The sequence below is a fragment of the Ovis aries genome, chromosome 2, assembly GCF_016772045.2.
Source record: "Ovis aries strain OAR_USU_Benz2616 breed Rambouillet chromosome 2, ARS-UI_Ramb_v3.0, whole genome shotgun sequence".
In the NCBI taxonomy this organism is placed as follows: domain Eukaryota; kingdom Metazoa; phylum Chordata; class Mammalia; order Artiodactyla; family Bovidae; genus Ovis; species Ovis aries.
Window position 1 is genome coordinate 6,938,105 of NC_056055.1, and position 12,714 is coordinate 6,950,818.

Genomic DNA, 12,714 nt, shown 5'->3' on the forward strand with positions numbered 1-12,714 from the left:
TACCAACGTGAACAGGAGATACCAAAACGCAACATGGTGGATTGTAGAATTGTACTTGTCTGAGAACAGGAAGTTTGTAGTTTGTTTTGTTTTGTTTGGGGGGTGGGGTTGGGGGAGAGTATGGTTTGCTTTGTGTCATTTTCCAGAGGATACACCCGTGAGCAATGCCATCAGCATGTTTGAAGTTTCCGTGTTTCTCAGATCGTTTAGAGGAGAAACCTGAGGCCGGGAATGGTCTCGCTGCCAGTGAGGAGGTGGCATTAGGCTAGATGTCCCCAGCTGCTCTATTCTGATTGGAATATATTACATGTGTTTAGATATAATCTGAGCTTCCCAAGTGGCGCTAGTGGTAAAGAATCTGCCTGCCAATGCAGGAGACTCAGGAGGCAGGGGTTCAATCCCCGGGTTGGGAGGATTCCCTGGAGGAGGAAATGAAGGCCGTCTTCTTACTCTTAACTGTCTTCTTTCGTCCTGCCCTGGGATTTGCTTCCCTTCCCTATTAAAAAAGTTTCTAGTCTGTGGTTTCAATACATAATTTTATTAATTCCATAAGCCATTAAGGAATGAATGAATGAGCAGGTAAACACATGAAAAAATAAGAGAATTTGTATGCATGCCATTTGTATGAATGCCTTAAGAATTTGTATAAATGCCATTTCTTTTCAGTCCTAGTTTCCCTTTTTTCCCCAAAACAAGCAGTTTGGAAGCTGTCATTTGTGCTAAAGTGGACTAGCGCTAGATTTGAAGGAAGAAGATCCAAGTCCACATCCTAGCTTTTCCAAAGTGCTCGTGTGATCTTGGTCAAGGGATTTAAAATGCCAAGCCTCAGGGTCCTTAGTGGCAATGTTGGAATGAAAGTACCCATCCCATGACATCGCTGGAAGGATTAAATAAAGCATGCTCTTGGCTAAACACATACCAGATTTCATGGTACAATCTCTGAAGCCCCATCCAGTTCTAGCATTCTCTGTAATGTGATGGGTGTGTTCAGGGTAGCGCATTCTTTGCCTTCAGCTAAAACGCCCAGTTTGTATCTTTGTGCTTGTTTTATGTCTTTCATTTTGGCATATGTATAAATATAGTTTCATGAGGATCTTGGCTGGTTTCCTGTGAGCCTACACCCTTTAGAATTTCTGTAAGAAAATCTCCCAGACGACAGAATGTTCTAAAGTAGCTGTATAATTATGTTGCATGGTACAAAAATAAGATTAAAAAAAAAAAAAAAAAAACAGAAACCAACAACTAAATAGACCTTTGCATAAATCATCCTGTGCCCGGAGGTGGCTTGGGGGAGAGAGCTGCTGATGTTTTAAAACTCAAAGGATCATTCACCTTTACAAGTTCCGTTCTTATTCTTGCTCACTCTCCCTACATCTCTAAGGGTCTTACTATTAATAACTGAACCCTGGCCTTTTATCTTCCTTCCTTCCTCTCCTGCTATGCCAGTATTTTCCTGGCCCCAGGCAAAGGAAAATACCACACACCTACAGTTGTAACATGACTGAAGTGATACACACTCACACACAGTCACACACACACACACTCACACTCACTCACACATACTTACTTACACTCACACACACACTCATACACACGCACTGACTCATACTCATACACTCACACACACACTCACACGCACACACACACACACTCACACACACTCACACGCACTCAGACTCACTCACAAACATATGCTCTCACCACACACATTCATATACACACTTCTTAAAATATGAACTCCAGCTTTGATTCCTAACATGGCTATTGACAAGGTGTGTCTCCACAGGCAAGTTACTTTACTTCTCTAAACTTCAGTTCTCTCGTCTGAAAATGGGAGCACCGCCTCCCTATGAGGGTTGGGTATTAGCTTCCTAGTACTTCTGCGATTCATTACCACACACACACCTTCCCGCAGTATCAGTTCAGTTCAGTCGCTCATTGTGTGCAACTCTGCGACCCCATGGACTGTAGCACACCAGGCTTCTCTGTCCATCCCCAACTCCGGGAGTTCACTCAAACTCATGTCCATCAAGTTGGTGATGCCATCCAGCCATCTCATCCTCTGTCATCCTCTTCTCCTCCCACCTTCAATCTTTCCCAGCATCAGAGTCTTTTCAAATGAGTCATCTTTCTGCATGAGGTGGCCAAAGTATTGGAGCTTCATCTTCAACTTCAGTCCTTCCAATGAATGTTCAGGACTGATTTTCTTTAGGATTGATTGGTTTAACCTCCTTGCAGTCCAAGGGACTCTCAAGAGTCTTCTCTAACACCACAGTTCAAAAGCATCAGTTCTTCAGTGCTCAGCTTTCTATATAGTCCAACTCTCATATCCACACATGACCACTGGAAAAACCATAGCTGTGACTAGACAGACCTTTGTTGGCAAAGTAATGTTTCTGTTTTCCACTGTCTAAGTTGGTCATAACTTTGCTTCCAAGGAGCAAGAGTCTTTTAATTTCATGGCTGCAGTCATCATCTGCAGTGATTTTGGAGCCCCAGAATAATAAAGTCGGTTAACTGTTTCCATTGTTTCCCCATCTATTTGCCATGAAGTGATGGGCCCAGGTGCCATGATCTTAGTTTTCTGAATGTTGAGTTTTAAGCCAACTTTTTTTTTTTTACATTTCTCTAGATTTTATTATTATTTTTTTTGATGGCACAATATATTTATTTATTTAGTTTTTTATTTTTTAAATTTAAAAATCTTTAATTCTTACATGCGTTCCCAAACATGAACCCCCCTCCCACCTCCCTCCCCACAACATCTCTCTGGGTCATCCCCATGCACCAGCCCCAAGCATGCTGCACCCTGCGTCAGACATAGACTGGCGATTCAGTTCTTACATGATAGTATACATGTTAGAATTCCCATTCTCCCAAATCATCCCACCCTCTCCCTCTCCCTCTGAGTCCAAAAGTCCGTTATACACATCTGTGTCTTTTTTCCTGTCTTGCATACAGGGTCGTCATTGCCATCTTCCTAAATTCCATATATATGTGTTAGTATACTGTATTGGTGTTTTTCTTTCTGGTTAAGCCAACTTTTTCACTCTCCTCTTTCACTTTCATCAAGAGGCTTTTAGTCCCTCTTCACTTTCTGCCGTAAGGGTGGTGTCATCTGCATATCTGAGGTTATTGATATTTCTCCCAGCAATCTTGACAGTATAGATTTAACTAATCTAAGACAATATAGATTTATTATTTTGCAGTTCTGGAAGGGAGAATTTCTGAAATCTAGACATCAACAGGACTTTGAAGCCAGAGGCATAGTCTCTGTGTCTGTCTGTTTATCTTTCTCTCTTTCTTTTGCTATCAAGTTGTATCTCCTTCTCTGACCCCGATGCTCTTCTCTACCTCATGTCCTCCTATAAGGACACTTCTGATTGATGCCTCAGCAGTAAAGAACCTGCCTGCCAGTGCAGGAGACTTGGGTTTGATCCCTGAGTCAGGAAGGCCTCCTGGAGAAGGGAAATGGCAACCCAATTTGATATTCTTGCCTGGTAAATCCCATGGACAGAGGAACCTGGCAGGCTTCAGTCCATGAAGTAACAAAGGATGGGGCATGACTTAGTGACTTAATGATAATGATGATTACTTTGAGCCCACTCAGATAATCCAGAATAACCATCTCATATGAAAATTCTTAACCTAATCACAGTTGTAGAATTCCTTTTAACATGTAAGGTAGCATTTCATGGATTCTGGGGATTAGGATGTAGATATTTTGAGGGGACCATTTCTCCATCTACTATACATTGCAATAAGGAGAAAATACAGTTATACAGAGAAAAAATATTTCACTAGACTGTGTAATCATGAATGCAGGAGTGAGCTTTGTGTATGCATATGTGTGCCTGTTCATACATATACACATATATCTACATATATGTGCATATATTTAGCTCATTATAGGTAATAGTTGTGCTTGGATAAATATATAAAGTTATATATTCAAAATATATGCATAATGCATGTTTATATGTATAATTCATTTCCAATGAATGGAGCAAAGAATGTCCCAATTATATAGTTTGCAGCAAAAAAAAAAAAAAGTGAATCAAAGAAAGGCAATTCTGTTGGCTTTAGGAAATCTGAATTTAGGTGGAAGCCAGCAGCTAAGATCTGAAGACCGCAGGAAATAAATGTACATTGTCATAGAAGTCGGAATGGGCTAATAGATCAAGAAGCAGTCAGAGATAATACTAGCATAATCACAGTGACGTTTATCATTAACGTCACAGTAGCTGATACATTAACTAGGCACTACGTCATAGATATTATTTTATCGTTTATGTCAGTTTTCTCTAATTCTCACATCAGCCCTATAATAAAGGTCGTTGTTATCCCCATTTAATAGATTATATTACTGAGGCCTAGAGTAGTTAACAGACTTGACCGGGGTCATTCTGCTGGGAAGTGGTACAACCTGTATTTGACCATAGCTTTAATTAGATCCAAAATCTGAACTTGACACCTTGTGCCTCCTCCTTGGAATTTCAGTAGATTGACCAAAGTAGAAATTATACAAGCTAAATTCTCAGACTGAAAGTGAAAGTGTTAATCATTCAGTCATGTCTGATTCTTTGTGACCCCATGGGCTGTAGCCTGCCAGACTCCTCTGTCTATGGAACTCTCCAGGCAAGAATACTAGAGTGGGTAGCCATTCCCTTCCCCAGGGGATCTTCCTGACTCAGTGATCGAACCCAGGTCTCCTGCATTGTGGGCAGATTCTTTACCATTTGAACCACTAGAGAAGCCATTCTCAGACGAGAATGCAATAATATTAGATATTAGTATAATCTATCTAGCATACAAATATATGTGTGTATATATATATATATATATATATATGGGAATTACAAAAAGCAACCTTCTAAATTTTTGCATCTAGTTAAGTAAAAAACTCATACTCAAATTATCACCTCTTTAGAAACAAGGGGGATCTGGAAGGGCTCGTAGCAAACCCATGGAACAGAGGAAGAGCAGTAGCCAGAAGCTCCACAGCATTCACTAAGAAGCAAGAAAGACTGAAAAGAAGCAAATGAAGCGCTCAACTCCAGAAGCCAGAAAAAGAATCATAAAACAGATGCAAAGAAAGCAGCAGGAAGGAATTAATACAAATAAAAGCTGAAATAAATAGAGGGAAAAAAAAAAAAAGGCTTGCCCATAAAAGGCAAAAGCTTGTTCAAAGGAGCGAGCACACATAAAGACATTAGTAATGAGCGAGGGACAGAACCACAGAAGCGCAGAAGATAAAACAACTTTAATGAGAATACTGTGTGTGACTTTGTGCCCATACATTTGAAAGTCTTGATGCAATGCATTATTTCCTTAGAAAATATAAATTACCTAGTTTGAATCATGATACAGTAGAACATCTAAATAGCCAGATAACATAAAATAAAATGATAAGAGAGCTAAATGTCTGCAATTGAAAAGACGACATCGAGCCCAGTGTACTTTAAAGGCAGGTCTTATCAAATCATCAAGGAATGGATAACCTCTATTTTATGTAAACCAATCCAGAGATGGAAGATAAAAAAAAAAAAAAGACAGTTTTCTAATTTATTCCATAATCCTAGCATAATCTGAATACCCAAACTGGGCAAATCTATACTCATTCATCTAGAAAAATCTGGTTGATGTGTTAGAACTGACGGGCTTCTTATGTGGTAGTATGAAAAATCAGCTTTCGAAAATCAGTAATAACTTTGCTTGATATCAGCAATAGCTAACTAGAAAATATAAGGGAAGCAATACATGAAAAACTGGTCCTATTCCTCAAGTGGAAAAGACTGTAATAACAGAAGCCATCATTCTACTGTGTGCTTGGGCACACTGTATCTCAGACGTAGCTCATTCAGTCCTCATGGTGCCTCTGTGCGGTGCAAACTTCTTCATAGGCAAGCAAAGAAAGTGCAGAGAAGTTAAGCATTTTTTCCAAGGTCACACAGCCAATAAGTGGTGGAATCTGGATTCGAACTGTGGTAGTCTGGATCCAAAATACCTGCTTATAACTTCTCCACATTAAGGCATTGCATAAATGCTTATGAATAAATCCTCACTTTGCTGACCAAAGGCCGTACAGTCAAAGCTATGATTTTTTCAGTAGATGTACAGATGTGAGAGTTGGACCATCAAGAAGGCTGAGCACCAATAAATTGATGCTTTCAAACTGTGGTGCTAGAGAAGACTCTTGAGAGTCCCTTAGACAGCAAGGAGATCAAACCAGTCAATCCTAAAGGAAATCAACCCTGAATATCCATTGGATGGACTAATGCTGAAGCTGAAGCTCGAACCTTTGGCCACCTGATGTGAACAGATGACTTACTGGAAAAGTCCCTGATGCTGGGAAAGATTGAAGGCAGGAGGAGAAGGGGATGACAGAGAATGAGATGGTTGGATGGCATCACTGACGCAATGGACAAGAGTTTGTGCAAACTCTGGGATATGGTGAAGGACAGGGAAGCCTGGCGCGCTATGGTCCATGGTATTGCAAGAGTTGTACGTAACTTGGCGACTGAACAACAGATCTGTGCAAGACTTTTATGACTAAAAGTCTAAAGCTTCAGTGAAGACTTTTAAGGAACATTTGCTAAATGGAAACGCCAGCTATGGTTCTGGATTAGAAGACTCCCAACTGTAAAGCTGCTGCAGCAGTCAATGAGGATAAGATATGCTATGTTGCTGCAACAGATGAAGCCTCCCAAACCAGAAGATTGCACTCAAAAGTTGATTTCCGGTTGACATGAGGTCCACTGTAATTAAGGCAGCCTTCTTCCATCTTGCAGTATGGATCTGGAACACATGTTCTCCAAGCTTTCCATAGCTAGGGAAGAGAGGGCTTGAAAATTACACAGGGTGTTTGTAAGGGCAGGGTCTGACGGAGACTTATATCACATCTATACAGACTCCATCTCTTGGAATCCCTGCACATGGCCCCTTAAACCCAAATGCAAGGGCAACTTAGCTGCCCTTTCCACTAAGGCTTTCCACTAAGAGGATCCAGCATGGTGAGTATAAGACAGCACCTCTCATTCTTGTCAACGCTGTCTAGTACAGAGGTGACTCTCAGTGCATATATCCTAAAGGAAGAAAAATCAGCAACTTCTCCTCATTTAGTCTTTCTGTACTGTTCATGGGATTCTCGTGGCAAGAATGCTGGAGTGGTTTGCCATTCCTGCCTAGCCGACCATGTTTTGTCAGAAGTCTCCACTATGACCCATCCACTGAGTGCCCTGCTATGCCCTGCATAGCTTCATTCAGTCACATAAGCCCCGTCACCACAACATTAAAAAACTAAGATCATGGCATCTGATTCCATCACTTCTTGGCAAATAGAAGAGGAGAAAGTGAAAACAATGATAGATTTTATTTTTTTCAGCTTCAGAATCACTGTGGATGGTGACTGCTGCTGCTGCTAAGTCACTTCAGTCGTGTCTGACTCTGTGTGACCCCCTAGACAGCAGCCCACCAGGCTCCCCCATCCCTGGGATTGTCCAGGCAAGAACACTGGAGTGGGTTGCCATTTCCTTCTCCAGTGCATGAAAGTGAAAAGTGAAAGGGAAGTCGCTCAGTCGTGTCCGACTCTTCGCGACCCCATGGACTGCAGCCTGCCAGGCTCCTCTGCCCATGGGATTTTCCAGGCAAGAGTACTGGAGTGGGGTGCCATTGCCTTCTCTCGTGGATGGTGACTGCAGCCATGAAATTAAAAGATCTTGCTCCTTGGAAGGAAAGCTATGATAAAGTTAGTGTATTAAAAAGCAAAGACATCACTTTGCCGACAAAAGTCCATATAGTTAAGCTATGGTTTTACCAGTTGTCATGTACGCATGTGAGAGTTGGACCATAAAGAAGACTCAGTGCCAAAGAATTGATGCTTTTAAACTCTGGTGCTGAAGAAGACTCTTGAGAGTCCCTTGGATGGCAAGGAGATCAAGCCAGTCAATCTAAAGGAAATCAACGCTGAATATTCACTGGAAGGACTGATGCTGAAGTTGAAGCTCCAATATTTTGGCCACTTGATGTGAAGAGCTGACTCATTGGAAAAGACCCTACCCTGATGCTGGGAAAGATTGAGTGCAGGAGGAGAAGGGGATAACAGAGGACAAGATGGTTGAATAGCCTTACTGACTCAATGGACATGAGTTTGAGCAAACTCTGGGAAATAGTGAAAGATAGGGAAGCCTGGCAAGCTGCAGTTCCTGGGGTTGCAAAGAGTTGGGCAGAACTTAGTGACTGAATAACCTCATGTAGTCTACAAATTCAGTTTGGAACCACACAAAATTCCAGTAAAGTTTTACATGGGAATTGGACAAGCCAACTCTAAAATTTATCTGAAGGGAAAAATGAGTAGGAACAGTGAGGAAATTTTGAAATAGAAAATTAGTGTTGATGAAGAGAAGACTTACTTTGCTACATTCAAACCATGCCATAAAGTTCTATTAATTCAGTGCAGCATTATTATGAGAATATACAGATAATTAAATAAAATTTCCAACCATGTATACACAGTACACATAGGGATTTAGTACATGACAGAATGGCATTTAAAACTACTTAGTGAAAGGATGGCTCCTTCAGATAGTCATCTACCCATTTAAAAAATAATTAAGTTAAACTAATCACTCCCACCATGCACAAAAATAAATTCCACACAGATTAAATAACCAAAGATGAAAAACTACATAAATACTAGAAGAATATAGAGAAAAATGTTTTTTTTTCATCCTGGTGGCTCCCTAAGCATCACACAAAATTCAAAAGCAATAAAAGACCAGGATAAAGAGGTTATAAGACATCAAAAGCATGAGTGAAATACAAGTACAGACTGGAAGAAAATTTCAATATATTTGGAAGATGAAAGATAACTATTGAGAATATATGCAAGCATGTATAAGCCAATAAGAAAAAAAGACGAGTCTCACAGTAGAAAAATGGTGGAGGCGTGCAGATAGATAGTGTACAGAATGAGAAATGCACGGCCATGCCATGAAAATATGGTGAGATCCACCAGTAATCAGGAAGATGCAAAGCCACAAACAAGAATGATGTATCTGTCGCCATCCCAGCTTGGCAGTAATGGACATGAAAGGTGTGGGAAAGCACTCTCTCATTCATCAGTGGTAGGGGGGTAGGTCATGTCTCTACAAACAGTCATTTAGTAGATCTATCAGAGTTTTAAGATTCATAAAACATTGACCCAGCAATTACTCTTTTAAGAATCTGTTTTATAGACACACAAAGGTGTGTAGTGACATATGTATAAAATTCTTTATCATGACAGCATTAACAAACAAACAAATGAAATGTCTATCCATAAACTTTCGGTAAAATCATTATGGTACATTTATACTCTGCAATGCCAAAGAGTTATTAAAAAAGATAGATCTGTATGGATACTGATTTGAAAAGATCTCCAAGAAATTATATTAGGTGCAAATGTGTATCTCACAAAACATATAGGGTAATTCTGTTCATGAGTTTATTATGAAAAAGTTATATATATAAAAAATATATGATATAGTAAATAAATATAAGGTATTTTCTATTATAAAAATACAGTATGTACTATGTCTATCTTTAAATACGTTGAGAGTATCCGATGAGAATATATAATTATTAACAGTGATGACCACTGGAACAGGAATATGTGTGGAGTGGGAAGTTAAGAACTTCTATGTTTTACTCTATAAACTTTGATAACATCTAATCTTTTACAACCATGTATTTACTCATGGCTGCATCTGTGTATGTGTGTGTGTAAGAGAGAGAGGAGGGTGAGATCTATCTAGTAACTCATTTCCCATATTTTCTAGGAACCTTTTGGAATAAATGTGTGGAACTAGACTTTGTTGAGTCCTTACCATGTATCCGCACATTTATAGAACTCATTTCTTCTGTACTGCAACTTTATGAGGGGAGAGTTGCATATGTTAGCAGATGCAAAATGAGGAGAGGTTGACCGAGGTACCAGAACAGGTCTCCTTCCAAGAACTTTCCACTGTACTTTGTGCAGGAGCACGTAAACGGTGGAAAAACCCTCAGCACATCCGCACAATACACCAGGGGCTAGAGGAAGACAAGGACAGGGTGTCAGCTTGCGCCAAATACAAGATATTCCTGACTTTTCAAATGCAGTGATCGTAGATTGTGTTTTCAGCTCTGCCTGCCTACTTCCTGCCTTCAGCTGGGTTCCATGTCTCTAGCATCAGCCACTGGTTCCTGCATCCTGGCTACACTTCCTTCTGAAACCAAGTCTCTCCCTTTTCCCACATGAGTCTTTTTGCAGTCAGATTCCACAGATCCTCACTCCCATGGAAGAAAGGCAGATAAGAGACTGTCTGCTTCCTGCTGCCTCCAACCAGCAGAACCTAAACAGGGTCAGGCCAGCACAACCTAACCAGAGTCATGCCATGCAAATAGGAACAACTGGATTTGGAAATGACAAGTAGAGAAAAAGATGACTTTGTTGCTGAACAGACCTGATTTTGAATGCCACCTTTGACTTATGGTGTGACTTGCTTTATTTTTCGGCTCCTCATTTTGTTCCTCTGTAAAGCACGAATGATGATGCTACCTTTTTCATGGTGATAAAATAAACTTACAAAGTGCCTAGTTAAGAGCATATGCTCAATAAGTAAATATCACCATCACCACCATTACTGCTGCTGCTGCTAAGTCACTTCAGTCGTGTCTGACTCTGTGCGACCCCATAGACGGAAGCCCGCAAGGCTCCCCCGTCCCTGGGATTCTCCAGGCAAGAACACTGGAGTGGGTTGCCATTTCCTTCTCCAGTACAACCTCTCTGTAATTATTTTGTTAAGTATACTGCAGTTTCTGTTTATGCAGCCAGTGTGTCATGGAACCTCACAGCAGCCTAGTGAAGTAATGTAGGATAGCAGAGTTAACCTCCTTTTACAGATGAGGAAACTAGAAAACAAAGAAGTAAAATGACTTGCCTGGCTTCACACACAGTGCAAGGGACAAAGCTGCCTCTTTAATCTGCCTTCAGTCAGGCAGCCTGTTTTCTTGTATGTCTTAGGATGTTCACCCTACACAGAGTGCCCAGAGAAGGACTGTGGGTAGGTAGATACTCAGAGAATTTCCTAACCTCTCTAAGAGATTTATTTTCCACTCTATAAACACCCCAAATTGCAAATATTTTTTCCACACCCTATTCAGATGCCCATTTGGGCCACCAAGGAGCCCATCCCAGCTTCAAAGGCATGCCAAGGGCCCTTCTGCTGTCAGGATTAGGTGGTTAGAAGTCAGCAAAGGCTGCTAACTTTGCTAATTGAACAGAAGTTGTGGCGGCTGCTCTGTGTGCTGTCCATGGTCCTGGAACTATCACCTTTGCTCAACAAGGGCAAGGAAATCCTTGTTTTTGCTAGTCTTCAACCTTGGCCGACAGATGCACTGGGAATAGATTCTGATTTGAGAAACTAGTTGATAATTCCCTGCAAATTGGTCTGTCATGCTTTTTAAGGTTTGTGTGTTCATGGAAAACAGTTTTTAAATTTGCTTTGTGTGTGGATGTGCTCTCTGGAGTCCCCCTCAACTCCTCCAAAGTGTCACAAATGACTTTCCTTGAATTTACCAATTTGCAGGATTAATGTTCTTCTCTCTAGACACCTGTGCCCTAGATAGATTCCAGCCAGCATAGCTGTTTCCATTCCTAAAACTCTGACCTGTTTTGCGGGGAAAGAGGCCTGGGTTTTAGGTCACTCCCAATAGGGGCATCCAGCGTGCAAGCTAACTCTTAGCCCTGTTTTATCATGCAGCTGTGTGGAGGAGTACAAGCTGGCTCCTGATGGAAAGTCCTGCCTCATGCTCTCAGATGTCTGCGAGGGCCCCAAGTGCCTCAAGCCTGACTCCAAGTTCAACGACACCCTCTTTGGAGAGATGCTGCATGGTTACAACAACCGGACCCAGCATGTGAACCAAGGCCAAGTCTTCCAGATGACTTTTAGGTATGGGGGGCAGACACCTGCACTTCACTGGTCAAGTCGCTGACCCCAAATCTGGGCAGGGGGAGGAAGCCATGGGCACCATGGGATAGAGGTCTGGTATACTGGTCAGCATCGCCCTAGACTCACAAGTGCCTAGGCACAAAGTGTTAGAAGTCAGCAAAGTCTATTCTCTGGAGTTCCTTTTCCACTGACCAAAGCCTTTGTCTACCCCATCCTCCCATTTTCTAACTCTCCACATATTTTAATTTCAATCTTAAATCATCCTATAAGTATAGTTAATGGAATTTTTAATGTAATTAATCTTTCCATCTATTAAAAAGTAAGTATCTCATGTAGGCTATTCAAGCAGTTCAAAAATAAAGACATTTAATGAAGTAGAAAATAAAAGTCCCATCACCCAGAAATAGCCAGAATTAATATTTTCTTGAACATTCTTGAAACACCTCTCTCTCTTTCTCTATCTGTATGTCAGTGAGTACACAAACACACAAACATGCCAACTCTCAGGAACGCTGTTTAGAAATTGCTATTTTTTTTCTCATTGGTATGTCAAATACCTCTTTCCTTGTTAATAAATACAGACATACATGTGAAATTAAAAGATGAGAGTCCTCCTATATGAGAATAAACAGGAAAGCAACTGGGTTGTCCAAATTATGTGAAGGTTAAACATGCAGTCTAATTGGGGAAGTCTTCCTGGAGAGTTGAAGGAACTGGGGCTGTTCTGTCTGGAGATGCGAGG

General features: G+C 40.9%; 1 protein-coding gene across 3 annotated transcripts in view; it reads left to right on the top strand.

Moving 5' to 3' along the window:
* Positions 1 to 12,714, top strand: part of ASTN2 (astrotactin 2) — a 1,032,871-nt gene that overhangs the window by 665,699 nt on the left and 354,458 nt on the right. For all 3 annotated transcript variants that reach the window (XM_042242803.2, XM_027964073.3, XM_060410801.1), the window contains one exon: positions 11,784 to 11,972. In XM_042242803.2, the coding sequence (XP_042098737.1) occupies positions 11,784 to 11,972 (189 nt within the window). The remainder of the gene's footprint in view (positions 1 to 11,783; positions 11,973 to 12,714) is intronic.